The 27,042-nt window shown below is 49.3% G+C and overlaps 2 protein-coding genes and 1 non-coding gene across 18 annotated transcripts in view; all 3 read left to right on the forward strand.

Annotated features, from left to right (window-relative positions):
- Positions 1 to 11,346, forward strand: part of RAP1GAP2 (RAP1 GTPase activating protein 2) — a 271,958-nt gene extending 260,612 nt beyond the window's left edge. For 15 of the 16 annotated variants that reach the window (XM_010343661.3, XM_074388359.1, XM_039476611.2 and 12 more), the window contains 6 exons: positions 43 to 156; positions 426 to 540; positions 1,016 to 1,142; positions 5,647 to 5,723; positions 6,095 to 6,133; positions 7,081 to 11,346. In XM_010343661.3, the coding sequence (XP_010341963.1) occupies positions 43 to 156; positions 426 to 540; positions 1,016 to 1,142; positions 5,647 to 5,723; positions 6,095 to 6,103 (442 nt within the window). In that variant the 3' untranslated portion in view covers positions 6,104 to 6,133; positions 7,081 to 11,346. The remainder of the gene's footprint in view (positions 1 to 42; positions 157 to 425; positions 541 to 1,015; positions 1,143 to 5,646; positions 5,724 to 6,094; positions 6,134 to 7,080) is intronic. The other variant, XR_012514584.1, reaches the window with a different exon arrangement.
- Positions 11,347 to 15,520: 4,174 nt separating this feature from the next.
- On the forward strand, positions 15,521 to 15,643 carry LOC120367050 (U6atac minor spliceosomal RNA). The gene has a single exon (XR_005581550.1). It is a non-coding gene; the product is annotated as a U6atac minor spliceosomal RNA (small nuclear RNA).
- A 3,091-nt stretch (positions 15,644 to 18,734) lies between these two features.
- Positions 18,735 to 25,227, forward strand: LOC101039176 (uncharacterized). Its single transcript, XM_074387998.1, has 4 exons — positions 18,735 to 18,808; positions 19,014 to 19,559; positions 20,420 to 20,490; positions 25,109 to 25,227. Exons 1-4 carry the CDS (start codon positions 18,735 to 18,737, stop codon positions 25,225 to 25,227), a joined length of 810 nt encoding a protein of 269 aa, XP_074244099.1.
- The last annotated feature ends 1,815 nt before the right edge of the window (positions 25,228 to 27,042 follow it).

A 27,042-nucleotide genomic window follows, 5' to 3' on the forward strand; every position in this document is an offset into this window, starting at 1 on the left:
AGGCTGCCTCCATGGCCTCAGTCCTCATTTCTGTTCCCTCAGTGACAGCGTATCCAGCACACCCAAGACCCCGGATGGCGGACACTCCTCTCAGGAGATAAAGTCTGAGACTTCGTCTAATCCCAGCTCACCGGAAATCTGCCCCAACAGGGAGAAGTAAGAGAGTGAGGGTGAGGGAAAGGCTGGCTTTGGCCACGGAGCCCTGGAACACACTCTCTGCCTCTTGGCTGGCTGAGAGTGACCATCTCCTGCCTCTGGAACTCTCCAGAACACAAAGGCTGATGGTTGATGGGTGGGGGCGTGGGCAGCCGCCAGAGGACAGGTGCAGATCTCCACGGTGGCTGCCCTGTCTGATCCCGGGAGGAGCCGGGGGTGGAGGGCTCTCGCGTGCCACCAGGGCCGGCTTTGCTTCCTGTTTCCTGCAGGCCCTTTATGAAGTTGAAGGAGAATGGCCGCGCCATCTCCCGCTCCTCCTCCAGCACGAGCAGTGTCAGCAGCACCACCGGGGAGGGCGAAGCCATGGAGGAGGGCGACAGTGGGGTAAGTGTGCCCATCTACCCTTGGGCAGGCACTCTGGGCACTGGCCAGCCACCCTCCTTGCATTAGAACAGCACTGTGGATCGAGCCCACTCCAGTCTTTGTAGAGGAAAGGGGAAGAATGGAGACGAGAGGTGGGCTCGTCAGCCATCACCACCCCCTGGGTGCCGTGGGTGAGGGGGTCCCCCTCGGAGTGACATGGCAGCAGCAGCAGACGGCAGGAGCCAGACCTGACGGTGCCCCTGCCTTGGGGCTCCTGGTTGGAGTGCTGAGTGGCTAGTGCTGGCCCAGGAGGCTGGGTCAAAGGTCTTTCTTGGAGCAGGAAAGCTTAGAACCAGGGTTGAAGTCAGCAGGAAAGAAAAGAGCAGGTGGGGAGTGGGAGGCAGTGGCCGTCCTGGGCTTGTGGGTGCTATCTCAGGCCTGTGTAATGTGGCTACCGAGGGTGGGCTGACCTCGCTCACCCGGCCTCTCTCCTCAGAGCAGCCAGCCATCCACAACGTCACCCTTCAAGCAGGAGGTGTTTGTCTACAGCCCGTCCCCGAGCAGCGAGAGCCCCAGCCTGGGGGCAGCCGCCACCCCGATCATCATGAGCCGGAGTCCCACAGGTCAGTGGCATCGGTGGTGTGTGTGACATCACCAGGAGGGCAGGCCGTGCCCTGTCCACGGTTGGCCACAGCCACACCAAACTGTCTGGGCTTCAGACCTCCTCCCCGCTGCGAGGCCCCCACTCTGTGAGCTCTCTCCATCGGTTCATCAGCCTTCACAGCCTAAGTTCCTAACCTCCCTACATGGAGAGTGTGAAACTGAGGCACAGAGAGGTGAAAGCCTTACAGGAGACCCTGTGAGAATTCACTCAGGGTGGTGGCAAAAATACTAAGGGAAAAATAGTAGAGAAAGTTACAGAATAGAGTCTCAAACCCTTTTGGAAGGCCTAAAGGTTTTTTCATAGTTTCAATAGAAGTTTCAGCTGAAGGCAGCCTAAATCCCCCTTGCTTTGAGTTAATAAGTAAAGCAAATAGCCACAGGATGTGGGGGAGTTTACCTAACTAACTTGTTTACTCATGTGGTCTTAAAACTAACCTTTGAACCAGATGGCTCTCTTGGGGAGGTTGACCAAGATGTCCACTAATGATGTTTGCTTTGGGCGTCAGAATCTGTGCTTTAACCTTCACTCTAGTGGTGTTGACCCAAGCCTTTCTCAATTAAACTTTACTAAATAAATGCAAGTCTCTCTAGCTAGTGAGGGCCCGTGGTTGCAACTGTTTACAGCACTCTGTAAGGCGTCTGTAAGCCACAGGGACCCTCAGCCAAACTGGCAGAGGATAATATCTGTGTGTCAGTGCACTTGATTCATCCATCACTGGGTCAGGGTCTGCAGGACAGACCCCCACAGGTAGTGACCCTGATGAGATCCCATAGTGGAGGAGTTGGGATTGGTGACAAGGAAGTTGAGCCCTGTCCACTGGCTGCCCTCCCCGCCTGCCAGCGCTCCAGGGCCCCTCTGTCCTGGTGGGGGTCTTGATAATACGAGAAGGGGAAGGGCTGCAGGGGGAGGGAACAGCAGGTGGAACGGCCCAGAGGCGAGGAGAGAGCAGGTGTTCTGGACCTGCACGTGGTTCACAGAAGCTAGAGTCCACAGAGCCAGGCAGGAGACAGGCTGGAGCGTTGGCAGGCCAGGGACATCCCTGAGACCCTGGTGAGGATTTGTTCTCTGGCTGGCAGCTGCTGTTGGAGACTCTTCAGTATTTGAAGATTCTTAAGTAGGGAAGCACCGTCCGGAGTTGAGAAAGACCAGTTTGGTTGCTGCAGCTGCTGGGTGGAGAATGGGTTAATGGGGGGCAGGAACAGAGAGGACGGAGGAGAGGGGACAGGAGGGGAACTGGGGAGCGCCTGGGTTCGGGAGGTACCAAGGAGGTAAAATGTAGGGGCTCAGTAGCGGGGCTTCAGAGAGAGCAGGAGTCTGGATTTGGGGTTCTGTAATCCCTGTAGCTGGGCAGAGTAGGGGAGCCAGCTCTGGGGAGAGAGTGGGGGGCCAGCATCTGGGGGCTGCGTGGGGGGCACTGCTGGGTGGGTGCTGTGGGTTCCTGTTCTCGTGAAGGTGGCTGAGCATGGAGTGAGCACAGGGTTCTGAGCCTGGGTCCACATCTTGGGTCTGCTGGTCACTAGACATGATACTGGGCAAGTCACCGAGCCGTTCTGTGCCTCAGTTTCTCCAAGCAGAAAATGAAGGGAGGGGAATAGTAGTGTCTGCCTCCGAGGGCTGGTTGTATGATTAAAGGTGCTCATGCTTGTAAGAGGCACGGGACTGGTAACCTCGGCGTTCGTTAAGGAGTGGGAATGAGACAGTAGTGTACTCAGCGGCTCTGAGCCGGGGCAGTCCTGCTCTCCCGTGGAGGTCTGGCAATGTCTAGGTACTTTTTTTATTTTCACGATTTAGGAAGGGTGCTACTGGCATCTAGTGGGCAGAGGTCAGAGAAGCAGCTGAGCAATGTACAGGTCAGCCCGCAACCACATTAGCCAAAGAATTCTCTGACCCCAAGTGTCATTTGGTTGAGAAACTCTAGTCTCAATGATAGAGACACAGGAAGGGCCAATGGGCCATCTGGGTGGCTGAAGCCAAAATGTTCCTGGGGTCCGCATGGCGAAGGGGTGTTGCAGAGAACCTGCAGTGTCAGAGGTAAAGGGAAGATGGTGATTCCACAGCCGGTGGCCCTCTGCCCATGTGTTTCTCAGTGAGTGGAGGAGGTCACATGCCTCCTCTCATTCATCCCCCTGCAGTCGGGCAGCTGCAGAGCTGGGTTCAAATCCCAGTTGTGGGATTGACAGGTCCACCTCTCTGAGCCTCAGCTTCCTACTCTGTAAAGGGGGGCAGTAATACAAATTCCCTGGATTTTTTTTTTTTTTTTTAAATTAAGGCCAGGCACGGTGGCTCACACCTGTAATCTTAGCACTTTGGGAAGCCGAGGCAGGTGGATCACAAGGTCAGGAGTTCAAGACCAGCCTGGCCAAGATAGTGAAACCTCATTTCTACTAAAAATTCAAAAAATTAGTTGGGCGTGGTGGCAGGCGCCTGCAGTCCCAGCTACTTGGGAGGCTGAAGCAGGAGAATTGCTTGAATCTGGGAGACAGAGGTTGCAGTGAGCCAAGATCAAGCCACTGCACTCAAGCCTGGGTGACAGAGCGAGACTTCATCTCAAAAAAAAAAAAAAGAAAACTTAAATACTGGAATGAATGAAAGAATCTGTAACCAAGCCTGGCTCCCACTTGGTGTTAAATATCCAAGTAAGGAAGGTTTTGAGTGAAGGAATGATAGAGTCTCTGCAAGTTGCTGAAGGTCACCCCGGGCAGAAGGGACCTTGGACGGGTCTGGGGACTCTGGGCCAGTGCTTCCCGCTTCCCACTGTGACGCTGCTTCTTACACACCTTTTCTCACACAGTATTTAACCCCCAGCCCCATTAAAGATGTGCTTGATTCCCTCAGGATGAGGGTGGGCTTGGGGAGATCCGGGAACCTGTTTTCTCCTATTGGGCTGAGTCTGGGGAGAGAGGTGGCCTGGGAGGGCCTGACATGTAACCCTCCCTAACCTCAGATATCTGATCATTGGTCATTTCATTCCTGGGCTTCCTGGGGCCCAGAAGAGGACTGACAGGTGACACAAAGAGGTGTCACAGCCCTGGGTGGACCGCCTCAATTCGAAGCACCACGTACCAGTCAGCAGCTTCCAGGAAGGCTGTGCTGAGCTTTTGATACCCTTGGCCAGAGGAGAGCCAGAAACCCAGTGGCCCTCCTGCCAGTGGGGCCTAGTGGAGCGTTTATACCTGGCTCTGCCACCCCTCACACACTCACTCACTGAATCTTATGATATGATGGATATGAAACACAGTGTACAAACAGCAAATAGATGATGTTCTCTATTGTAAATCCCGTATGTCCAATGGACTCTCACAAAATGCTTTACTGGTATCTGCCTAACCTTTCCATCTGTAGCCAACTTACGGCTGCCGGTGATAGATATGTGTAATTCTGACATGAATGTGGACTGATATTACCATGTTAATGAGTATTTTATATATATTTTACGTGTGTGTGTGTGTGTGTGTGTGTGTGTGTGTATTTTTTTCTTTTTTTTGAGATGGAGTCTCACTGTGTCACCCAGGCTGGATTACAGTGGCACAATCTCGGCTCACTGCAACCTCCGCCTCCCAGGTTCAAGCAATTCTCCTGCCTCAACCTCCCAAGTAACTAGGATTACAGGCAAGCGCTACCACGCCTGGTTAATTTTTGTATTTTTAGTAGAGACGGGCTTTCACCATGTGGGCCAGGCTGGTCTTGAACTCCTGACCTCAGGTGATCCACTCACCTTGGCCTCCCAAAGTGCTGGGATTATAGGCATGAACCACTGCACCCAGCCATGAGTATTTCATATGAAGAGAACTTCACTGATCAGTGTGACACAAGTTATTTCTTTGCTGTATCCTAGAACAGTTTTGAAACCCTGGAAGGATATTGACTCAATTTTCTTTTGTGCTGTTCACAATGCCATGCCTGCAGACACACGTTTTGAAGTTTAATGTAGATTACTTTTTTTCTATTAGTTCCTTAAGTCTAGATAACAAAACAATAAATCAAGCCATGATTTGTAGCATGTGCCAATTTCTGTGGTGTAAATATACCTATCGTGGCTGATCTCAAGCTACTGATGTGACATCCTTGAACGTGGAATTGGGAAGAAGATACACTGTAGCCACCATCTTTAGGGTGTTCCTACCATGTATATACAATAGGCATAAGAGCATAGATAATCATAAAACAGAAAAATAACTAGGAAGTGATGAATTTCAAGTATTTATGACATCTGTTGAATATAATTTATTGAATTCTAAGCTTATGTAATTCAGCTTTACAAAATGGCCTGTGTTGAACGACCTGCCCCCCACATTTCTGTAATCCAGGAGTTGGCTCTTATGGACTCGTACAGGTCAGCCTGCGTGCTGGTTCTGGTGGGGGGCAGGAGGCCCCCTTCCCCCGGGCTCCCTGGCCAGTCCCCACGTGCAGCCCCAGTGGCCTGTACAGCTCCACCCCCCTTTCATGGGCATTCTTTTTCTTAGATGCCAAAAGCAGAAACTCCCCGAGATCGAACCTGAAATTCCGCTTTGACAAGCTCAGCCATGCCAGCTCCGGTGCGGTAAGGATGCTGTGAACGCCTCCCACACCCCACATAGAAGGCAGCCTCCCTCCTGCAGGCCAGAGGAGGAGGGTTCAGACACGTCAGAGGGGACTCCTCGTAGGGGGCAGGGGAAGCTCTGGGGAGGTCTGGCCCAGTGGGCGCAGGCGGTGGCTTGGGGTTCCCAGCCACCTTTGCCACAACTGCTGAATTACAGCTTCACCTCTGGACACGGCCAGGCCCACACGTGAGGTGTGAAATGCTTGTTCCTAGGCCCCGAGTCCCTTCCTGAGCTCACCAGACTGTCAGGAGCTGAGTGCAGAGACGCTGCCATGGAAGGGGACTGTGTTGTCTGGTTACTGAAACTCCTGTATGGGTTTTTGTTGAAACAGGGTCACTAATGTGAAGGAGGAGTCCTTTGCCTGTCCAAGGTGGGTTGAGTGAATGTTTGTCCCTCTGTGGTCATGAGTCAGGAGGTGTGTTCCTTTTAGATCAGAGTTCAAGTGGCCTGTAGCCTCAGAATGGCCAGAGAGATGCTACCAGCTGGGGAGGTCCAAAAAGCCGCTTCACCCCTGAAGACCTGTGATGGGGAAAGAGGGGCGAGTGGCTTGTGTGGAGAGGGGAAGGGGGTTCCCAGTAATCCTGGCCCAGATGTATTAGCTAGGTCTCCCTTCCACTGATGGAGTCTGGTTTCTACAGGCAGAAGGGGAGTAGCCATGCCCGCTTCTGCCCCTGGTGGGAGGAGTTCCTGGGAGTGCTCCCTGGCATCCCTGCCCTCAGGCAGCTGTCCCCTCCTTGTGTCTTTGGCAGAGGCCCTGGGCTGGGTGTGCTCTCCTCCTCGCCAGGAGATGCCCCTGGCAGTCAGCACTGTGAGGGGCCACCCCAGGAGGCCTCTGCTCCTGCCTGCTTTGAGGGGGCATGTGGTATCAGCAGAGCGGCCACGGGTCCAGCTCGCTACCATCACGGCCTGGATGCCTGCTGGGAAAGTCCCCAGAGGACCATCTGAGCCCCAGCCCTCTCCCCACATGGGGCTCCAGGAGTAGAAGTCAGCGCTGGAGCCGAGGGGAGGGGCATGGCGGAACCCACTTTATGTTCAAACTGATTTATGAAAAGCAGAAGACAAATGGGGATGTGGACCTTCCCTCTGGCTCCATCATGCACTCCAGACACCACTGCCCGCCAAAGTCGTGGTGAGGCGCGGCTTCTTGGCCGCGAAAGGTGGGGCCCCCTGATATCAGGACCCTCCTGGTCCTAAGGTCTCCACTGAGCTGCAGCCACAGGCAGGCGCGTTCCCCACCCCTTCCTCCCGACGTCTGCACCATCCCTTCCTCCTTGTACGGAATGTTGGCTCATCGTCTCCCTCACCTTGTCTCCTCAGGGAAGCCCCGTTCTGTCTGGAGAAGGCTCCCGTTCCAGCAGTTCGGGCGTGTGGAACACGACCCCGACAGCCCCAGGCCCGCCGCCCCACTGGCCACCTGCCCACAGACCAGCCGTCGGTCCGGGTGTCCCAGGTGGCCACAGCCCTGCCCGCGCCGCCACCGACATGCCCTCCAAGTACATCCTGTCTCTGGATGAGGCCTCCTTCCTCAGGTTCCTCCTTCCTGACCTCCCAGTGTGATGTCCGGGTCCTTTGTCATCTTGTTCAGCCTGGAGAGGAAAAGAGTTGGGCAGGGTGGAGGGAGCTCGGCAGTGACTGGGAGCTGATCTGCCTGAGAGACCACGTTGGGGGTGTTGGCCACAGGGCAGTGCCTTCCCGGACGGGGCGGGCTTTACCACCAGGAATGCTCTTGGTGGCATCATGCTCCCAGGAGCCAAGACTCGGAGCGTCCTTGAGGCCATCCTGATAAAAGTCAGCGCTATTGCCCCTGTATCCCTGGATCTCCAGAATCTCCATCTTTGCTTCTGTGCTGAACGTCTTTCCCATCTGCTGATGGAGGCCCGGGGCTGCCTCCCCGGCTGCCAGGGTACCGTGAGCGGGGCACCAGCCAGTTCAAGCTCAGAGACAGCTGGATGGGCGGGGGCTGCGCCGCACGCCTCCCGGACGGTGGCGGGCACTTTGTGTCCTGCCCAGCTTCTTACAGGCCCCTGATTATGGCCACTGTAGGGGAAGCCCTGAGGCCGTCTCTTCCCCTTAAGCAGACATTTCTTCCACACAGGGGCGGGAGGCCAGGAGGGAGAAGGAGTTCAGGGAGAGCGGAGGAGCCAGTGCTGGGGGGCTGCTGTGTCGGTTGTGGGCCAGGCCGGGGCCCAGGTCTCTGCCCGCAGGGGACGTTCCAGGAAGACCAGACATTTCCCCTCCCGACTTACACGAGGAGAGAGTGAGGTGGGGAAGGCTTGCGGGTTCTGATCGGGCCCATGTAGGGGGAAGGGGCCCAGTGTCCCTCAGCTGCTTATGCCCCTGGAGTCTTGGGGGGCCCAGCATGGCCTTGGGGCCTTTTCCAGCTACTGTGGCCTTCAGCAATTGCATCTGGGGCTCAACCCCCAATCTATTGCCCTCTCCAGCTGGGGTCTGAGGCAGCTGTCACATCTGAAGGGTTCCTGCAACCTGGGTCCCATCTGGGTGTGGTTCAGACCCCATGACCCACGTGCCACCCCACGCTCAGCAGAGTTCCCTTGCTGGCGCAGCCAGCTCACCCCCAGAACATCCCCCCGGCTTCTTCCTTCTGAGCCTGCAGGCCCTGGGCTTCTCTGCTGGTGGGCCTGGGTTGGGGTTAAGGTGGGCATCCTCCAGGTAAAGCAAGCCTGAAGAGTGGCTTTCAGTGCAGACGGGCTGTGGAGGGACGCCGGCTGGCTCCTGCTCCATGAGTGGGTGACAAGGATTTCCAACCAAAGGCTTTATTCCCACAGGGCCTGGACCTGTGCCCCAGATATGAACGCTGCTCTCTCATCCTTTCCTTTCCTTTCGTTTCCTTTCCATTTCCGTTTGTTTTTCTTCTTTCTTTACGGATATTGTGAAACTTCCCCCTTAGCTTTTTCCACTTGAGCAGCAGTTTGCTCCTCACCCCCCCACCTTCGTGGGAATGATTGACTCCTGTCTGCAGGCTGGTGGGGAGCGCTCCCCGACGCTGTCTGGGGAATGTGCTTGCCTCAAGTACTAGTCTAGTAAACTTTATTCCAGTTAGAAGGTCAACACGGTATCCGTTGAGCTTTTATGAAAAGTCACCGCAGCAGCAGCCACTGCTGGAGCGAGGCCCGTGCGTTCTGGCCGCGTTTTGTGTTTTGTTGGCTGGGTTTCTGAAGGAACTTGAAAGGTCAAACTGTATTTCTTGAGAAACAAATACAGGTTCCCGCTGGCCTCTCTGGGTGGCTGGCATCACAGCTGCTGGTGGATGGGCCGTGTCGCATTGCAGTCTGGGGTCCTCTGGGGTTTCCAGGCTGTCACCACACCGTCCCATTTGTCAGTTCCATACCTGCCTGTTTCCATACCTGCTTGTCCCCACCACGCTGGCTGGCCCTTGCTGCCTGCTGCCTCCTGGGAGGGCTTTGTCCCTGCCTCTGAGCTGGTAGGCAGGATGGCTGGGTAGCCCCAGAGAAGCACAGACCTGAGATGGAGCCTCTACCCCCGGTTTCCTATTGGAGTGCTCTGAGCAGGACCCCAAAGGCTCCTTCCCTCTGGTCCTGCGTCACTGTCTCTAGAAGCTCCATCCTGTGGCTTCCAGAGTGTGCACCTCCAGTCCACCTGGGGTGCCAGTGCTGAGAGTAGGGAGGAGAACGGGGATGGCCCAGTCTCCTCTCCCTCCTCTGGCCCACGGGGCAGGCAGCTCAGGTTCCTGGGGGTCTGCTTCCCCCACGCTCCCTTACATCTGCTCTGATTGCAAATGTCTTTCCTTTTATGCTGTGCCGTCTTGGGGCTCGGAGATTTGTTCAGACCTCACTGGCCCTTGCGACAAGGCTCATTTAGATGGTGCTCAGGATGGTATTTGAGGGATTTCCACTGTGATGTCCACTAGGGGGTGTCATCCTGGACATGTCTCTGGCTCTGGGAACTGCCTGACCCACTGAAGAAACTGCTTTCCAGGCACTGCAGGCCCAGCCATATGCCTCCAGCTCAGTTGATGCTTAAAACAGGTGCAGAAAAGCTAGAGATAGAAGGTCTTAATGGGAGTGTCTGTCTGTGACAATGAATGTAAAAATGTTTCTTGAAAAATAGTCAGTGGTTCAGCTTTGTCAGCATTATCTCAACACCCCAGCCTCTGGTTCCTTTTAGTACCTCAGCCAGCAATGTCACTGTCCAGATGAGAAATCTTAGCCCAAGTGAGGGGAATGACATGCTTGAGGTCACACAGCTGGCTGGTGGCAAAGCTGGGATTGGAACCCTCAACCCAGGATTCCTTCCCCTGCACAACCTACATGCTTGGTTGAATATGTGACTGCATTTCCTGGGGCCCTGGGTTTTGGGGAAGACGTTAGCTGGTGGTTTGGCCCTGGCGTGGAGCTGATCAGTCACGGATGCTGGTGAGGTCTCGGTTTCTGCTTGTTTTCATCAGGAGGGATGGTCTTGGGTTTTTCAGTGAGGACCTTCAGGCTTTGGATGGAAGGAAATGAGGAGGGAAGGCGATTGGGTGACGTTCCTCGGTGGGATTGGTTCTTCAGCTCCAGTGCATAATGGTGGCGGAGGCCAGGGAGAGGGTGCTGCCCACCAGCCCCCAGCCTCCCTTTTCCTGAATTAGGAGGAAAAGTGGTCCAAGAAAACTCTATTTCTCCCTGATTCTCAAACAAAGGTGGTCAATAAAAACCTGGGCAAGCGCCTGTCTCACTTTCCTCCCGGACCCTTGAAGGTGCCAACGCAAACATGACCTTTCTCATTGGTTTCTAAGTCAGTAGAGACAGCTCTGTTTTGAGCAGTCGGGGGTTCGAGTAGATCTCATGGCTACAGGTGGCCAGCACAGACCAGGCCGGCCAGCCATGCTCAGGACCCCTTGGCTTCCAGCTACCCGTCATCAAGGCAAGGGGAGCCCAGTAAAGTTTGCCAAGGCTGATCCTGCAGCCTGGCGGGGCTGGCTAGGGTATTCTTTTTACCAAGCTCTATTTTACCACCAGCCCCTGTCCACCCCAATCTCATGTCTTCTTCCCTTCAGCTGGGCCATGTGCCCCTTTGGGAGGAAGACCAGCCCCACCAGGGCCAAGGGCAGCAGAGCCCTGCCTAGTGAGAGGCCGTGGGGCCGCGGCTCTGTCCTGCGCCTTGCCGGCCCTGGGGAGGGGGGCGTTTGGCTGGAAGACTGGAACTGAATTGCCATCGTCTTTGATTTTGTGACATTTCTGCTTGGACTTGCAAATCTCCCTTCCTGCCCCTTAGCATGTGTGTGGCTCCTTCTTGTCGTGAGTGGTCCCCTTGGACGCTGCAGCTCAGGGCGCGCTGACGTGTGAGCGTGCAGATTCCCCTGTGTGGTAGAACCTAAGGACGGTGGCTTGGAAGAGATGCTCCATGGGACGATGACTTTCCTTTCTTTCCTCTTAGTGAGCAGGTGATTCCTAGACCCCAACTGCCTATGTCATGTAAATAATGTACATTTAATTTATTGCTATGGTAGCACATTGTATTTGTTAATGTACAAAACAAATTCTAAAAGGTTGACAAATGTATATTTTGTTGCTTAAATGTGTCTTTGCAGAAATTGACAATAAATAACATATTTTGTGTCCATCCGTGTTCAAACTTCTTTGCATGGGGTCCTGGGCCCGTCAGTTCACTGGCAGTCGGGTATTCATTCTGGCCTATTGGTGTGTTACTTTGGCCTGGAATGTGTTTTTGAACATTTAAGTTGTTGATGTTCAAAATATTGACAATAATTACAAAAGTGGCTGGGCATGGTGGCTCCCACCCATAATCCTAATGGTTTGGGAGGCTGAGCCAGGAGGATCTCTTGAGCCTAAGGGTTTGAGACCAGCCTGGGCAACATAGTGAGGCCACATGTGTACCCCTCCTTCCCCCGCAAAAACAAAAAACAAAGAAAAATTGTAAAAAATTAGCTGGGCAGGTGGCGTGCACTTGTGTTCCCAGCTACTCGGGAGGCTGAGCCTGGAGGATCGCTTGAGCCTGGGAAGTCAAGGCTGCAGTGATCTGTGAATGCACCAGTGCACTCCAGCCTGGGCAACAGAGTGAGACTATGTTTCAAAACAACAGCAGTAACAAAAAGGTCCGGCGCTGGGCTCCCTCCTGTCATCCCAGCACTGTGGGAGGTTGAGGTGGTTGGATCATTTGAGGTCAGGCTTTCAAGACCAGCCTGGCCAACACGGTGAAAAACTGTCTCTACTAAAACTACAAAATTTAGCTGGGTGATGGTGGTTGCCTGTAATCCCCGCTGCTCAGAAGGCTGAGGCAGGAGACTTTGTTGAACTCTGGAGGTGGAGGTTGCAGTAAGCCGAGATCATGCTACTGCACTCCAGCCTGGGCGACACGGAGCTGGGGTCTCAAAAATCAAACAAACCCTAGAAATTTTACATAAACCTTGAATTCTGCTTCTTTTAAGAAATCAGAAGCTGAATCTCCTCCTCAGGTAGGAGGTGCTCAGAGTTCACCGGCATCTTTCCCTGCTGAGCAGGCCCTTGCATGCCCCCGTCTCCACCGTTCCCTGTTCATACCAGAACATTTCACTCATTCCTCTTGCCTGCTGCCCTCTGGCATGGCTGAGTTTGCGAGCCCTGCTGTTCACTGATTGTCTCCATCTTGCAACACTCTCCCTCTGCTCACTTCTCAGATTCCTAATTCGCTCCTTCCAGCTTTCTTTCACCGCTGCATGCTCTCTCTTCCTGTCCTCCTCTGACTCATGAATCGCCCTGTTTCTACATACACTTTGCTTTACACTGCTTGGCTGTGCAGCTTGAAATAATCTCTTCATTTTTTTTTCTGAAGAAATCTGAAGGCAAAGAACAGGTCTTTTAAGAATCTGCCGGGTCACACCTGTCACCCAGCACTTTGAGAGGCCAAGGCGGACGGACCACCTGAGGTCAGGAGTTTGAGACCAACCTGGCCAACATGGTAAACCCCTGTCTCTACTAAAAATACAAAAATTAGCTGGGCATGTGGCGCACGCCTATAATCCCACCTACTCGGGAGACTGAGGCATGAGAACCACTTGAACCTGGGAGGTGGAGGTTGCAGTGAGCCGGAATCATGCCATTGCACTCCAGCCTGGGTGGCAGAGCGAGACTCCATCTCAAATAAATAAATAAATAAATAAATAAATAAATAAATAAATAAAATAAATGAGAATCTACCAGGACTTTTGTGGTCTTGGGCAAATTTTTTAACTCCCTATGATTTGCATTTTCTTTTTTTGTATAATTGGAACAATAATCCACCTACCAACCACGAGGAGAAAAATGAATTTATTATTGGGAAAGAGCTTTGAGAAATGGCAAGTGTTAGACAAGCACCAGAGGTTCGATAATAACAATAACAACAATACGAACCCCTGACATTGAAAGCTCACCGTGTGCTGAGTGTCTTACCCAGGTAGTCAGTTCTGTTATGACACCACTGCTGGTTCCTAAGCATGCATCATGTGACATGGTGTGACCACAGGGCTTATGGAGAAAAGCGGGGTAAGGGACATAACACTCAAAAACTTTGTCAGTGACATACAAAAGTAAAAGGACAGGTACCTAATGTTAACAATGTTACATGTTAGATGATTGAGAAATACGTAAAGACCACAATAAAGGCATTTTTGCTTAAAAAAGGAAGTAGCTGGGTGCGGTGGCTCATGCCTGTAATCCCAGCACTTTGGGAGGCCACGGCAGGTGTATCACAAGGTCAGGAGATCGAGACCATCCTGGCTAACACGGTGAAACCCCATCTCCACTAAAAATACGAAAAATTAGCCGGGTGTGGTAGCAGGCGCCTGTGATCCCAGCTACTCAGGAGGCTGAAGCAGGAGAATTGCTTGAACCCAGGTAGCCGAGGTTGCAGTGAGCTGAGATAGTGCCACTGCACTCCAGGCTGGACAACAGAGCAACAGTCCGTCTCAAAAAAAAAAAAAAAAAAAAAAAAAAAAAAGTTGAGGAAGGCCACTGGGGAGTCCTCTGGCCAAAGCTGTCACCTGAGGAGTCCCACATATCACGAGAAAGAGCCTTAAATTACTATCCCTGCCATACTCGGACATCGAGTGGGAGCAGCTTGTGGGAAGGCTGGCTTGGCTGTAGCTCTAGTCCAGCTAAGTCCCGGTCTGAGTCTGCAAGCCTGAGAACAAGGGCACTTAGCCCTAAGGGCAGGAGAAAGGGTGGGTCCACACAGCTCGAGCGGAGAGAGCTAATTTGTCCTTTATCAACTTTTTTGTGTCAGGTCTCATCAGATTGGACAATGCCCAACCACAGTGGCGGGAGTGGGTCTTCTTTACTCCATCCATGGGTTCAAGTGCTAATCGCTTCTGGAAGCCCCTCACAGACATACCCAGAAATGTTTTGCTAGCTATCCGGGTATCCCTTAGCCCAGTCAAGGGGACGTGTAGAATTCACCATCACAAAGGCCCCATGTCCTCCCTCCTCCATGGAGCCTGCCCTCCTCCTCTATGTCCTGGGGGAATGGGGTGGGGTGTTGATTTTACAGCTAGTTCTGGTGAAACGGTGCTGCTCTGCAAGCCTGGTGGGGCTCTGTGGCTGGTTCCAGTGACCCCAGTGGCCCTCTGAATTTGAAATGGGGATTTCTTGGGTCCACCCAGACCCTCAGCCATGGAGTAGCACACCTGGTGCTTATAGCACTCCCTGCTTGTGAGAACCAGAGGTAAGTTCCAGAAAGGAAGCCTGAGACATCGTTTTGACACTTTAGGGCAAGGATCCTGGGAAGGAGACATTAGATCTCCATTTCTTCAGGCAGAGATGACACCTGTTGGAGTAGCTGTAGACGGTCATCCTGAGCTTCACAGCGTCCCCCTGCTCTGCGGAGTGGAGACTGCTCCCACCTGCAGAGGCCTTCTTTCCTAGCAGTTCGGATTTCAGGTGCATAGGAATTACCTGGAGATATTGTTGAAATGCAGATTGCAGGCGTGACTGCAGAGGTTAATTGGTCTGCGTGTGGCCTAGGAATCTGCATTTTAAGTAAGCATATGGGGGTTCTGCTGCAGTGTTCCTATCACTTTGGGAATCACGGATCCAGCTTGCAGTCTCTGTATAGTCCTATCTCCTATGAGGGCAATCTCAAGCCCCGTGAGACAGGGGACCCAATGGAGGTCCTGGGGTTCCAGAGACAACCGTCCCCTTTGTAGTGGAATTTTTATTATCCTTATCACAAATCTGGAAGAGCGTCTTCCCCGCGAGACATAGGATCTTGCAGGAAAATGAAAAGGAATCACTAGAGAAAACAGTATAGAGAAATGTACACAAACATGACGTTCTCTAGGAATAATTTAATAGTAATGCATAATAATGCATTATGGCTGTGTGAATGACACAGACATCCCGTAATAAGAAACGCTGGGAGTAGGGCTGGGCACAGTGGCTCACGCCTGAAATCTCAGCACTTTGGGAGGCCAAGGTGGGCGGATCATAAGGTCAGGAGTTCAAGACCAGCCTGGCCAGTATGGTGAAACCCTGTCTCTACTAATAACACAAAAATTAGCTGGGTGTGGTGGTGCAAGCCTGTAGTCCCAGCTACTCAGGAGGCTGAGGCAGGAGAATAGCTTGAACCCGGGAGTCAGAGGTTGCAGTGAGCTGAAATTGTGCCACTCCAGCCTCGGTGACAGAGCAAGACTCCATCTCAAAAAAAAAAAAAAAGAAATCTTGGGAGGAAAGATGAGCATCATGCAAGAAACAAGAAATTTGGTGAAAAGAAAAAAAATCAGATACCGAAAGTACTGAAAATAAGTTAAAAATGAAAACACGTGTTGAATGAAAGGAGAGAAGGTTACCACTCCCCTTGATGAGGATGGAAGAAGCCCTTGGGCCTGACAACACGCATACAGTTGAAGCATTACCACCTACGTTGTGGCATCTAACAATTGTTTAAGAAAAAAATGATGAAAACACAGCCAGAGCCTCTTTCTCCAAACCAATACAAATGACGTGCGATTGTGGAAATCTACCAGCAACCCAGAAACAAAACGTAGCTGCTGGGAAGAGCCAGTGCTAACACCCATGGATGGGAAGTGTCTCTGTCACTGATGAGGTTAAGGCCAAACTCATCCAGTCGCTACAGGAGATAAGCTAAAGAATGAGTTGTGCCGGGCGCGGTGGCTCAAGCCTGTAATCCCAGCACTTTGGGAGGCCGAGGCAGGTGGATCACGAGGTCAAGAGATCGAGACCGTCCTGGTCAACATGGTGAAACCCCGTCTCTACTAAAAATACAAAGAATGAACTGGGCATGGTGGCACGTGCCTGTAGTCCCAGCTACTAGGGAGGCTGAGGCAGGAGAATTGCTTGAACCCAGGAGGCGGAGGTTGCGGTGAGCCGAGATCGCGCCATTGCACTCCAGCCTGGGTAACAAGAGCGAAACTCCATCTCAAAACAAAACAAAACAAAACAAAACAAACAAACAAACAAACAAACAAAAAAAGAATGAGTTGATGAGTTGACTCCATCAAGTGAAATAATAACACAAAACAGCTCGTATCAAAGAACGAATAGAAACAAGCTGCAACATACACAGCTCCAAATGAAAACACACAAATGAGTGATTACACACAGGCAAGTGAGGTTGTGCTAGGAAAGGCAGACACACTTTATAAGGAAGATGGTAGAGCACTTGCTCAAATTACTGGGTCAAATGAATTTTATGGGTCCTCCTACAAGACATTCATTAAAAAATTAAATACGAGACCATCAAGGAAGTCTTTATGGCCTTGTTCTAAAATGTCAATTGCTAGGTTTTATAAGAACTTATCATTAGTGAGAAATATGAGGAAAATTCCAGGGAACATGGATAATGGGGTCCAGATGAAATCCACCTACGGACTGGAAGTGCAATCGTGAATATAATGGAAGGGACTTTACCTTTTTATTTTCTTTCTGTTGGGTTTTGGCATTGTCTTTATGGATTTGGGATGACTTTTTTTTTTAGCTTTATTCTTTCCTTGAGGACCAGCTGAGTGGATCTCTGCATCACATTTCCCCTTCACGGCCTGGACTGTGGAAATGGATCTGGGCCCTTCAGTATGCTTCCTTTGTCAGCTGGCACCATGTTAAGCTTTGTCAGTAGAGGGTGCCAGAGAGCCACTGCAGGAGGGAAAGAGTTTTACCTTCTGGTTCTCCAGTGCTCGCTTGGCAACCTCTTAACGCTCACTTGGCTCTTGTAGCACATGCTGCATCTGGGGGTCTGATTCCTGCAGTGTGGGCACCTCTGCCAGCACCAAGTTCTTTCAGGGCACACAGCCTCTCCAGCGCCCATCTCCTGCAGGGCATGACAGACGGCAGCACCCCAGAGGCTAGCTGCTTCTCCTGCCAACAACCCCTTCCTGTCTGCAGGTCCCCACGACAGTGCCCAGGTGGTCTTGCAGCAGAGGACCTCCAGTGAGATACCACCCCATGAACAGAGGGGGGATTTCCAGTATGTTACACTGGTGTGGCATCACAGCAACTTTTTCATCCACTGACCGAAGGCCATCCAGGGCTGGATGGTAGTCCTGGGGGTGGGGGTGGGTAGCTCTTCCTTGGATGCTCCATCTCAGCCTTAGGGGTGGAGGCTGCTTCTTATTTCTGCTATTCTTGTATTTATTAGAGTTGTCTTCAGTTATCAGTAGCCAATCCCTCATGACTCCAGATCCCTGCTATAGTTAATCATTCTTTATATGAAACCTTCAAGTTACTGCGTGGCTTCTCTCTCCTGATTGGACCTAGACTAAGAGAGTAGCTCCCTCAGTTTCTCTGGTGAGAGTCTTTCTGTAACACATGAGTCCACATCTCCCTCCCTGAAATATTCTTTAAAACATTTCAATAGCTTTTGGGGTTTGAGTGGTTTTGGTTAAACGGATGAATAGCACAGTCATGAAGGCTGAGATTTCTGTGCATCCTTCACCCAAGAAGTGTACATGGTACCAAATATGTAGTGTTTTATCACTCACCCCCCTCACCTTCCCACTCCTTAGTCTATGTAGCTCATTATATCACTCTGTATGCCTTTGTGTACCCAGAGCTTAGTTCCATCTTATAAGTGAGAACATATGGTATTTGGTGTTCCATTCCTGAATTACAGAGGAGTCTCACTTTGTTGACCAGGCTGGAGTGCAGGGGCGTGATCTCGGCTCACTGCAATCTCTGCCTCCTGGGTTCTAGCGACCCTCCTGCCTCATCCTCCCCAGTAGCTGGGATTACAGGTGCACGTCACCATACCTGGTAATTTGTATTTTAGTAGAGATGGGGTTTCACTGTGTTGCTCAGGCTGGTCCCGAACTCCTAAGCTCAGGTGATCCACCCGGCTCAGCCTCCCAAAGTGCTAGGATTTCAGGTGTGAGCCACTGTGCCTGGCTGTTTTTGGTTTGTTTTTTGAGACAGAACCTTGCTCTGTCGCCCAGGCTGAAGTGCAGTGGTGCAGTCTTGGCTCACTGCGACCCCCGCCCACTGGGTTGAAGCGATTCTCCTGTCTCAGCCTCTCAAGTAGCTAGGATTACAGGTGCGCCATGCCCAACTAATATTTTTATTTTTAGTAGAGACGGGGTTTCACTTTGTTGGGCCGGCTGGCTTCGAACTCCTAACCTCAAGTGATCCGCCCGCCTCGGCCTCCCAAAGTGCTGGGATTACAGGTGTGAGCCACCGCGGCCGACCGACACTAGTGCTCCCGGGCTGCAGGGACAGGACGGACTAGAGACGAGCGACCCCAGCGGCACCCGGCATTCCCCGGCCCAACCGGGTCGCCGGCCGCACGGCCCCTCGGCAGATGCGCGGCGGCTGCGGCTCAGAGCGGGGAGCGGCTGCTCGGCCCCATCCCCAGGCAGCGGAATGCCCAGAACGGGTCCCCTGGCTCGGGCGGGCCGTGGCGTCGGGCAGGCCCTTCCCGCGGGGCGGGCGGCTCGCTTGGACCCGGCCGCCTGACTCCGCTTGTGTCCTGGCAGCGATGACTCTGGGGCAGCTCCGCTGCGGTGGCTAGCCCGGGGCGGCCAAGCGATGGCGGCACAGGGGCGGGAACTGGTCCGCACGCCTGAACTGAGCAAGCCGAGGAGCAGGGGCGCGGCGGCGCTGTGAGGAGGCACTCCCTGAGGACAGGCGGGCTGGACGCCGCCGCCCCGAAGGACCCGCCAGCCCTGGCCGGCGCCGCAGCTGCAGCGCCACCTGTAGGCCAAGGAGTTTTCTCCGGGAGGCGGGGGCCTGTGCGCGCAGGTGCAGTGACGTCACAGGTGCCATGCACGTGCGGTGACGTCACACGCGCTGCCTTGGCGTCACCAGCGTGCCTTGGCGTCACTCGCGTGCCTTGGCGTTACCCGTGAGGCCTGGCGTTACCCGTGAGGCTTGGCGGTGGTCGCTTGGCTTGGCTGTTACTTGGGTTGGCGGTGCTCGTTTCACTGTCTGGAAACCTCGGGCTTTCCTCCTGGGAGGTTGTGGCCAAGGCAGTAACTCGCTCCTGTTGGTCTCCTGGGGTGGAGAAAAGCGAGGAGGGGCGGGGGAGGACGGGGAAGGGCGGGGAGGGCCCGAGGGGTCTTCGAAGGCGGCAGTCTCCGCCATGAGGAAGACATTTAGAGGCGGGAGCCCGGAGGACCGGTGGTCCTCGGGCTCCCTCACCAGCTGGCGGCGCGACAGCTCGGGCGGCGGAAGGGAGCACGGTGAGGACGGCCTCGCCCCGCCTCGGGGCTGCTTCGCCCCGCCTCGGTACCGCGTCCGCCTGGAAGATCTCGACGAGCTCCACAGAGCTGCCTGGCAGGGCGACGTCCCCGGGGTGGAGCGCGTCCTGGCGCCCGGAGGCCCCGGCGTGGACGAGAGGGACAAGAAGCAGAGGTAATGGCCGGGCGAAGGAGGCGGGCGCGCCGTCCTGTCGGGGACCCCGGCTTTCTGGTGCCCCGATGGGGAAACCTCGGAGGTTAACATGGGGATTGAGCATCATTCTAACAAACGTCTGCCAACTCGGAGTTTGAGTCTGGAACAGTAGTCCAAGCTAGGTCTTGACATCTGTTAGCTTTCTGCCCTTACTGTGATTGATGAGTTCAGTCGTAGTGGACAGTGATGTTACCTAGTTTGATGAAATAATGTATTTATAAGAAAATTTAGTTACAAACTATGAAATAGTTGTGATGCCCCGAATTATAACCTACAAAGCATGGAACAACTGATAAGCAAAACTAGGACTTAATAACAGTTTCAGAAAACTGCAATGGGAATTTTAGAACCTCTGAAAAAATACACATTGGGAAATAGTTTTGGCAATAAAGTTCAAGAACAAATTATTTCATTGCTTCACTGTTTATCTGAGCATTTTCAAAACATTATTTCATTAAATCTTTTAACAACCTAGTGAAATAAGCCAGTAAAATCCTTGCTTTTTAGAAGAACACATTGAGCCTAAGAGAAGCGACTTGTCGGAGAACAAGTAGCAGCTGGTAATAGAGCTCGGACACTTTCCATTATGTCAAGCGAATGTGAGTTAATTTATACTGAGCCATACTCCCTTCAATTTAGGAGGACTTCATCTTGTTTTCTTCTTTAAAAGCTTAAAGAGAAGTTGGTAGAACTTGCAAATTAGTATATAGGATAAAATTCTGATATTAACTCTGATATTGTTTGAAATACTCTAAAAATTTAATTGGTATTTTTCATTTGTTTTAAAACAGTAATTTCATTTATTACATTTTTATCCATAGCATTCAGCAACTAATTTCTGAATATAAGGAAAAACAGACGCCTGAAAGTCTTCCTCAAAATAACAATCCAGGTAAGACTTATGATAGTGAATTATTTTTGGTGGTCCTATAGATAAAAAAGTAAGAGTAAGGAAGTTTTAGGCCGGGCGCGGTGGCTCACGCCTGTAATCCCAGCACTTTGGGAGGCCAAGGCGGGTGGATCACAAGGTCAAGAGATCGAGATCATCCTGCTCAACATGGTGAAACCCCATCTCTACTAAAAAATACAAAAATTAGCTGGGCATGGTGGTGCATGCCTGTAATCCCAGCTACTCGGGAGGCTGAGGCAGGAGAATTGCCTGAACCCAGGAGGCGGAGGTTGTGGAGAGCCGAGATCACGACATTGCACTCCAGCCTGGGTAACAACAGCGAAACTCTGTCTCAAAAAAAAAAAAAAAAAAAAAAAAAAAAAAAAGAGTAAGGAAAAAGCCATATGTGTGTAAGCTGCTTGTATATTTTTCTCTGAATTTCTTTCTTTCTTTCTTTCTTTCTTTCTTTTTTTTTTTTTTTTTTTTTTTTGAGATGGAGTTTTTGGTCTTGTTACCCAGGCTGGAGTGCAATGGCGCGGTCTCGGTTCACTGCAACCTCCGCCTCCTGGGCTCAGGCAATTCTCCTGCCTCAGCCTCCTGAGTAGCTGGGATTACAGGCACGCGCCACCATGCCCAGCTAATTTTTTGTATTTTTAGTAGAGACGGGGTTTCACCATGTTGACCAGGATGGTCTCAATCTCTTGACCTCATGATCCACCTGCCTCAGCCTCCCAAAGTGCTGGGATTACAGGCGTGAGTCACCGCACCCGGCCTTCTCTTAATTTCTTTCTTGGTAGGTTAGATCTCACAATTATTTAAAAAGTTAATTGCAGGTCATTTATTATCTTAATCTTGTCTGAAAAAAATTATTTAATTATGGTTCCTAAAATCCTATATGATATATTTGTATAAATAAGAAAAATATATTTTTAAGTTAGTAAGTTGTATGTTTTCTTTATGGTCACATTATAATGAATTAGACTTGTTATGAAATTGGAACTTCTATTTAATTTTTAAAATAAATGGCTTGTGTTTAGTAAATGAGTATCAATCACAGTTGACCCTTAATAACCTGGGATTTAGGGATGCTTGATCCCCTCTGCATTCAGAAATCTGTGTATAACTTTGACTCCCCCAAGAAGGTGACCAGCAGCTTACTGATAACATAAACAGTCAATTAAGATGTGTTTGGTATGATATATGTATTAATATGCTGTATTCTTACAATAAAGGAAGCTAGAGAAATAAACTTATTAAGAAAATCATTAAAAAAAGTAAGTTTACTATTCATTAAATGCAAGTGGATCATTATATAACTCTGAATCATAGTCTTCAAGTTGAGTAGGCTAAGGAGGAGGAGAAAGATTGGTCTTTGCTATCTGAGGTGGGAGAAAATCTGCCTATAAGTAGACCCCTGCAGTTCAAACCTGTGTTGTTCAAAGGCTAACAATATTACATAGTGATTTGTGTCACTAAAGTAACACAAAGTAGTTTCAAAACTGGGAAATCAACAATGCCTTTCTGGCACCATAAACAAATGGCAAGAAGAACTGCAAAATGGCCAGGTGTGCTGGCCCACAGCTGTATTCCCACATATTGGGAGGCCTAGGCGGGAGGATTGCTTGCATTGGGAAGCTCCAGACCAGCCTGGGCAACATAGTGAGACCACGTCTCTACAAAAACAAGTAAAAGATTAGCTGGGTGTTTTGGTGCACACCTGTAATCCCAGCTACTTGGGAGGCTGAGATGGGAGGATCACTTGAGCCTGGGAGTCGAGGCCGCAGTGAGCTATGATTGTGATCATGCCACTGCACTCCAACCTGGATGACAGAGTGAGACCCTGTCTCCAAAAAAGAAAAAAAAAACCCTGCAAAACATACCCAGTGTGCATACTAATAGGAAATTATTTTTGAAGATATCTACTGAGTGCAGAAGTCAGAAAAGCAATTCCTTGTTGAGAAGTACAGGTCGTGTTACATACTTATAAACCAACAAGGCCTCACTATTATTGACTTTCCCCCTAATTTGAAATCGAATGAGGTATATTTACTTCATTAGAACAAGATATGTTCTTCTACCTGTTGGTTACTTGTTATGATAACAATAATTTTGTTAGCACAAGATATCCTGTTACCATTAGCCAAAAGATTATCATAATAAATATTCAAATAGCCCAACTCTAGGCTCAACAAATTATAATAAAAGTATAAAAATGTTTCACAATAACAAAAATGCTACTGTGCTACTGAGATGTGATGATGCCTCATGCATTGGACAATCTGAATTGTAAGAGGACACCTTTAATTTAGTACATATTAATCAAAGAACTTCTGTAAGTTAGGTTTTGCAAGTTATTGGAGACAAACATGAAATAGACATAGTTGCCGGGCTCGGTGGCTCACGCCTGTAATCCCAGCACTTTGGGAGGCCGAGACAGGTGGATCACGAGGTCAAGAGACCGACCATCCCGGTCAACATGGTGAAATGTTGACCGTCTCTACTAAAAATACAAAAAATTAGCTGGGCATGGTGGCGCGTGCCTGTAATCCCAGCCACTCAGGAGGCTGAGGCAAGAGAATTGCCTGAACCCAGAAGGCGGAGGTTGCGGTGAGCCGAGATCGTGCCATTGCACTCCAGCCTGGGTAACAAGAGCGAAACTCCATCTCGGAAGAAAAAAAAAAAAAAAAAAGAAATAGACATAGTTTTAGTCTTTGAGGTGCTCATAATAGAACTTTCTCTATTTAGTTTCTGTGTGTTTTTCCACAGAATTTTCAAGGAAATCATTCACTTGTCCACTTAACAAATAATTATCAAATGTCTGTTAGATACTAAGCATTTTTTTCTAATGTTACAGAATACAAACATTAAAAAATATAGCTAGGGCCAGCCATGGTGGTGCATGCCTGTAATCTCAGCAATTTGGGAGGCTGAGATGGGAGGATCACTTTAGCCCAGGAGTTTGAGACCAGCCTGGGCAACGTGACAAGACCTCGTCTCTACTAAATTTTTTTTTTTTTTTTTTGAGACGGAGTTTCGCTCTTGGTGGTGGTGCTCTACAGGCATGCACTACCACACCTGGCTAATTTATGTATTTTTAGTAGAGACGGGGTTTCACCTTGTTGACCAAGATGGTCTTGATCTCTTGACCTTGTGATCCACTCCTCTCGGCCTCCCAAAGTGCTGGGATTATAGGCGTGAGCCACCGCACCCAGCCTAAATTTTTTTTTAAATAATAAAACATTAGCTGGGCACAGTGATAGGTGCTTGTGTTTCTAGCTACTTGGGAGGCTGAGGTGGGAGGATTCTTGAGCCTGGGTGTTTGAAGTTACGGTGAGCTATGATCATGCCACTGCACTCCTGTCTGGGTAACAGAGTAAGACCCTGTCTCAAAAAAGAAAAAAACGAAAAACCCAGGAGCTTGTTATTATCATTGTCATTTTATTTATTTGCTGAATTATTCAGTGCCTACTACTGTGGGCTAGATGCCCTCTGAAGCGTATAGTGATCATTTATTGTGTTAAATATGTGCCAGCACTTTATGTGGTGAGGAATGAAAGCTGTAAAACAGTGGGTAGGATTTAAGGTAAGCATGCAGAGTAAGTAGAGCTTTTCTAGGTAAAGAGGCAGAAGGATGATGTGGGCAGAAGGAACATCTAACAAGATTGTGTGTTTGGCAGAAGGAGCAGCAAGTGCAAAAGTCAGATGCTTGAATGAACTTCGCAGGGTTTAGGAGCAGTCCAGTTTTGCTAGTGCAAATCGTGTAAGACGTGAATGGTTGGGAATGAAATGAATACCTAAGGCAAGCTTATGACAGACATCTTTTCTTTTTCTTTTTTTGAGACAGAGTCTTACTCTGTCATCCAAGCTGGAGTGCAGTGGCATTCTCTCGGCTCACTGCAACCTCCACCTCCCAGGTTTAAGTGATTCTCATGCCTCAGCCTCCCAAGTAGCTGGGATTACAGGTGCAAGCCACCATGCCCAGCTAATTTTTGTATTTTTAGTAAAGACAGGATTTTTTAATCACTAAATAAGTTTATACATTTTTATGTTAAAATATAGGCTAAATAGCTTTGAAACTATAATGACACTAGTTAAATGTATTGAAAGAAATTTTATTTTATAATGCTGTATCTTCCCATATTTAAGAACTGTTTTTCCTCTTTGACAAATTTAACTGTCATGTATACAATTAAGATTTGAGTGATTCTTGAGGGATAAAAGTTCTTGTGTTTTAACAGGCTGCTTTCTTTTAACCATTTTATAAGAGAGGCTCTAGCTCTTTTTTTCTTTTTTCTTTTCTTTTTTTAGACGGAGTCTCACTCTGTTATCCAGGCTGCAGTGCAGTGGTGTGATCTCAGCTCACTGCAACCTCCGCCTCCTGGGCTCAAGCGATTCTCCTGCTTCAGCCTCCCAAGTAGCTGGGACTACAGCGCCACCATGCCTAATTTTTGTATTTTTAGTAGAGACGGGGTTGCACCATGTTGGCCAGGATGGTCTCCATCTCCTGACCCCTTGATCTGCCTGCCTCAGCCTCCCAAAGTGCTGGGATTACAGGCGTGAGCCACCATGCTCAGCCAAGAGAGCCTCTGCTCTTAATTAACCTTTTAGTCTTTTTTTTCAGTGTTGTTAGACAAACATCTCCATGTTATCTCTAGGTCGAGCAGCAGCGAAACGATGCCCAGCAGCAATTTCCGAAAAACAGAATGCCAGAATATTACAAGATCAGATTCTGACCAGTAAACAACAGGAGCTAGAAATGGCTCAAAAGAAAATGGATTCTGAGGTATAATTTTATTTTTATTCATATCAATTTGACCTAAATCTGAGATGATTTCAGACTCAAATTACTTATTATGACCTCCCAATTCTTTAAAGCAGGTGTGAATTTCAGCAAAGCTATGTTAGATTTAATCTTACCACTGGTATTTACAATTTACTTTGAATGTTTTTACAAACAATTTGCTCATAATTTTCATTTCAAGGCTCGCTGCCTGTGATTCGGATATAACTTTGACCAGTACAATGGTAACTGTGTTTATCTGTGATTTGTTTGGCATTGAGTCCCCATTTTTAAACTAATGAGAGGTGGCAGGTTTCACATATAGCGAGAATGGATTGAGTAGGGGAGACCCTTGTAGAAGCTGAGGTCAGGAGGGAGGTAAAGGCCATGTTACCCAGGGCCACAAAGGCCATTGGAATTTTACTTGTATTCTGAGATAGGAATCTTTTGGAAGGATCTGAGCAGGCAACTGAATATACAGGGAACTCTGAAGCTGATTGGAGCTTCTAATAAAAAAGAGGGAAAACATTTCACAGTGTGGGATGTACCACCAGCAGCCCCACCCACATACTGACTTCTTTTTGAGACTTCAGTAGGTTGTTAAGCATTGCAGATGTTTCAGGGATGAGTGAACAGTGGGCTGAATCTGTTGTCTAACGGAAAACTGATTTGGCAGAAAGATAGCACCTTCTGTGTCCCTAACTGAATTCAGTGATAAATAAGAATGTGTGCACACGAGGAAAAGGTGAATCCATATATGTGTTGATGTTTTTCAAAGTGTATATGTTAGAGTTAAATCTTACTACCATAATTTAATAATAAGGCGATTTATAAAATCAGTAACCAAAATACTTTCACAGGTAGTTATGAGACAAATCCAACTAGAATGGACTGATCCCCTAAAACAACAACCTACAGCAGAGGCTACATCATTTAATTTAGATGAGACACAGGATTCAAAGAAGAAATCGGGTCAAATTAGCAGTGAAGTATGTATGAAACCTAACATGTCTACAGTTAATCTCTAGATGGCAAAATAGTGTCAAATGTTTTAGGATGCTAATTGAAGTGGATAGCTTTCTTTTGTATTTTTATTATAATTTGTTTTATAATTTTATTATCTTTATAATGCACTTGTTTCTTAACCTCTGGCTTTCATTCTGTCCTTTTCTCCTGATAAGTACATACATTTTTAAATAAGGATCATTTCCAAAGATCCTTAGGAAAGTTGGGAATTATTAGTATTCCTCACAGAAATTGAGAGGAATACTAATAATTTTTTTTTCTGTGAAGCATTTTTTACTGATTTCTCTATTGCCATGGTTATGCAAGCCAGATTAAATCATAGGATAATGTTTAATAGAATGTTTCAGAAATTGTCTTATTTCTTATCTTTACTTTTGTAAATGGGTACAGAATCTGTGTATATTTATTTCATGAATTTCAGGATAACTTGTACAGAAAGGCCATAGTACTGTTCTCCAAAATGCAAATGTTTTAATTTAAAAACTACTTGAAATGTTAGGCACTTCCTTCATTTTCCTTTCATTTTAAATATATTGTGCTTTTTTACAAATCACCTATAGTATGTACATCCAAAGTAGAGAATTAAGAGATATATCTAGATCCTACCACTGAATTTAAAAAAAAAAACTTTACTGAGACAAAACTCTTATACCACACAGTTTACCCATTGAACATGTACAATTCATGGTCTCTTAGTATAGTCACAGAATTGCCTAAGCATCGCCATCATCAATTGTAGGACATTTTCA

The sequence above is a fragment of the Saimiri boliviensis genome, chromosome 17 (genome assembly GCF_048565385.1).
Source record: "Saimiri boliviensis isolate mSaiBol1 chromosome 17, mSaiBol1.pri, whole genome shotgun sequence".
In the NCBI taxonomy this organism is placed as follows: Eukaryota; Metazoa; Chordata; class Mammalia; order Primates; family Cebidae; genus Saimiri; species Saimiri boliviensis.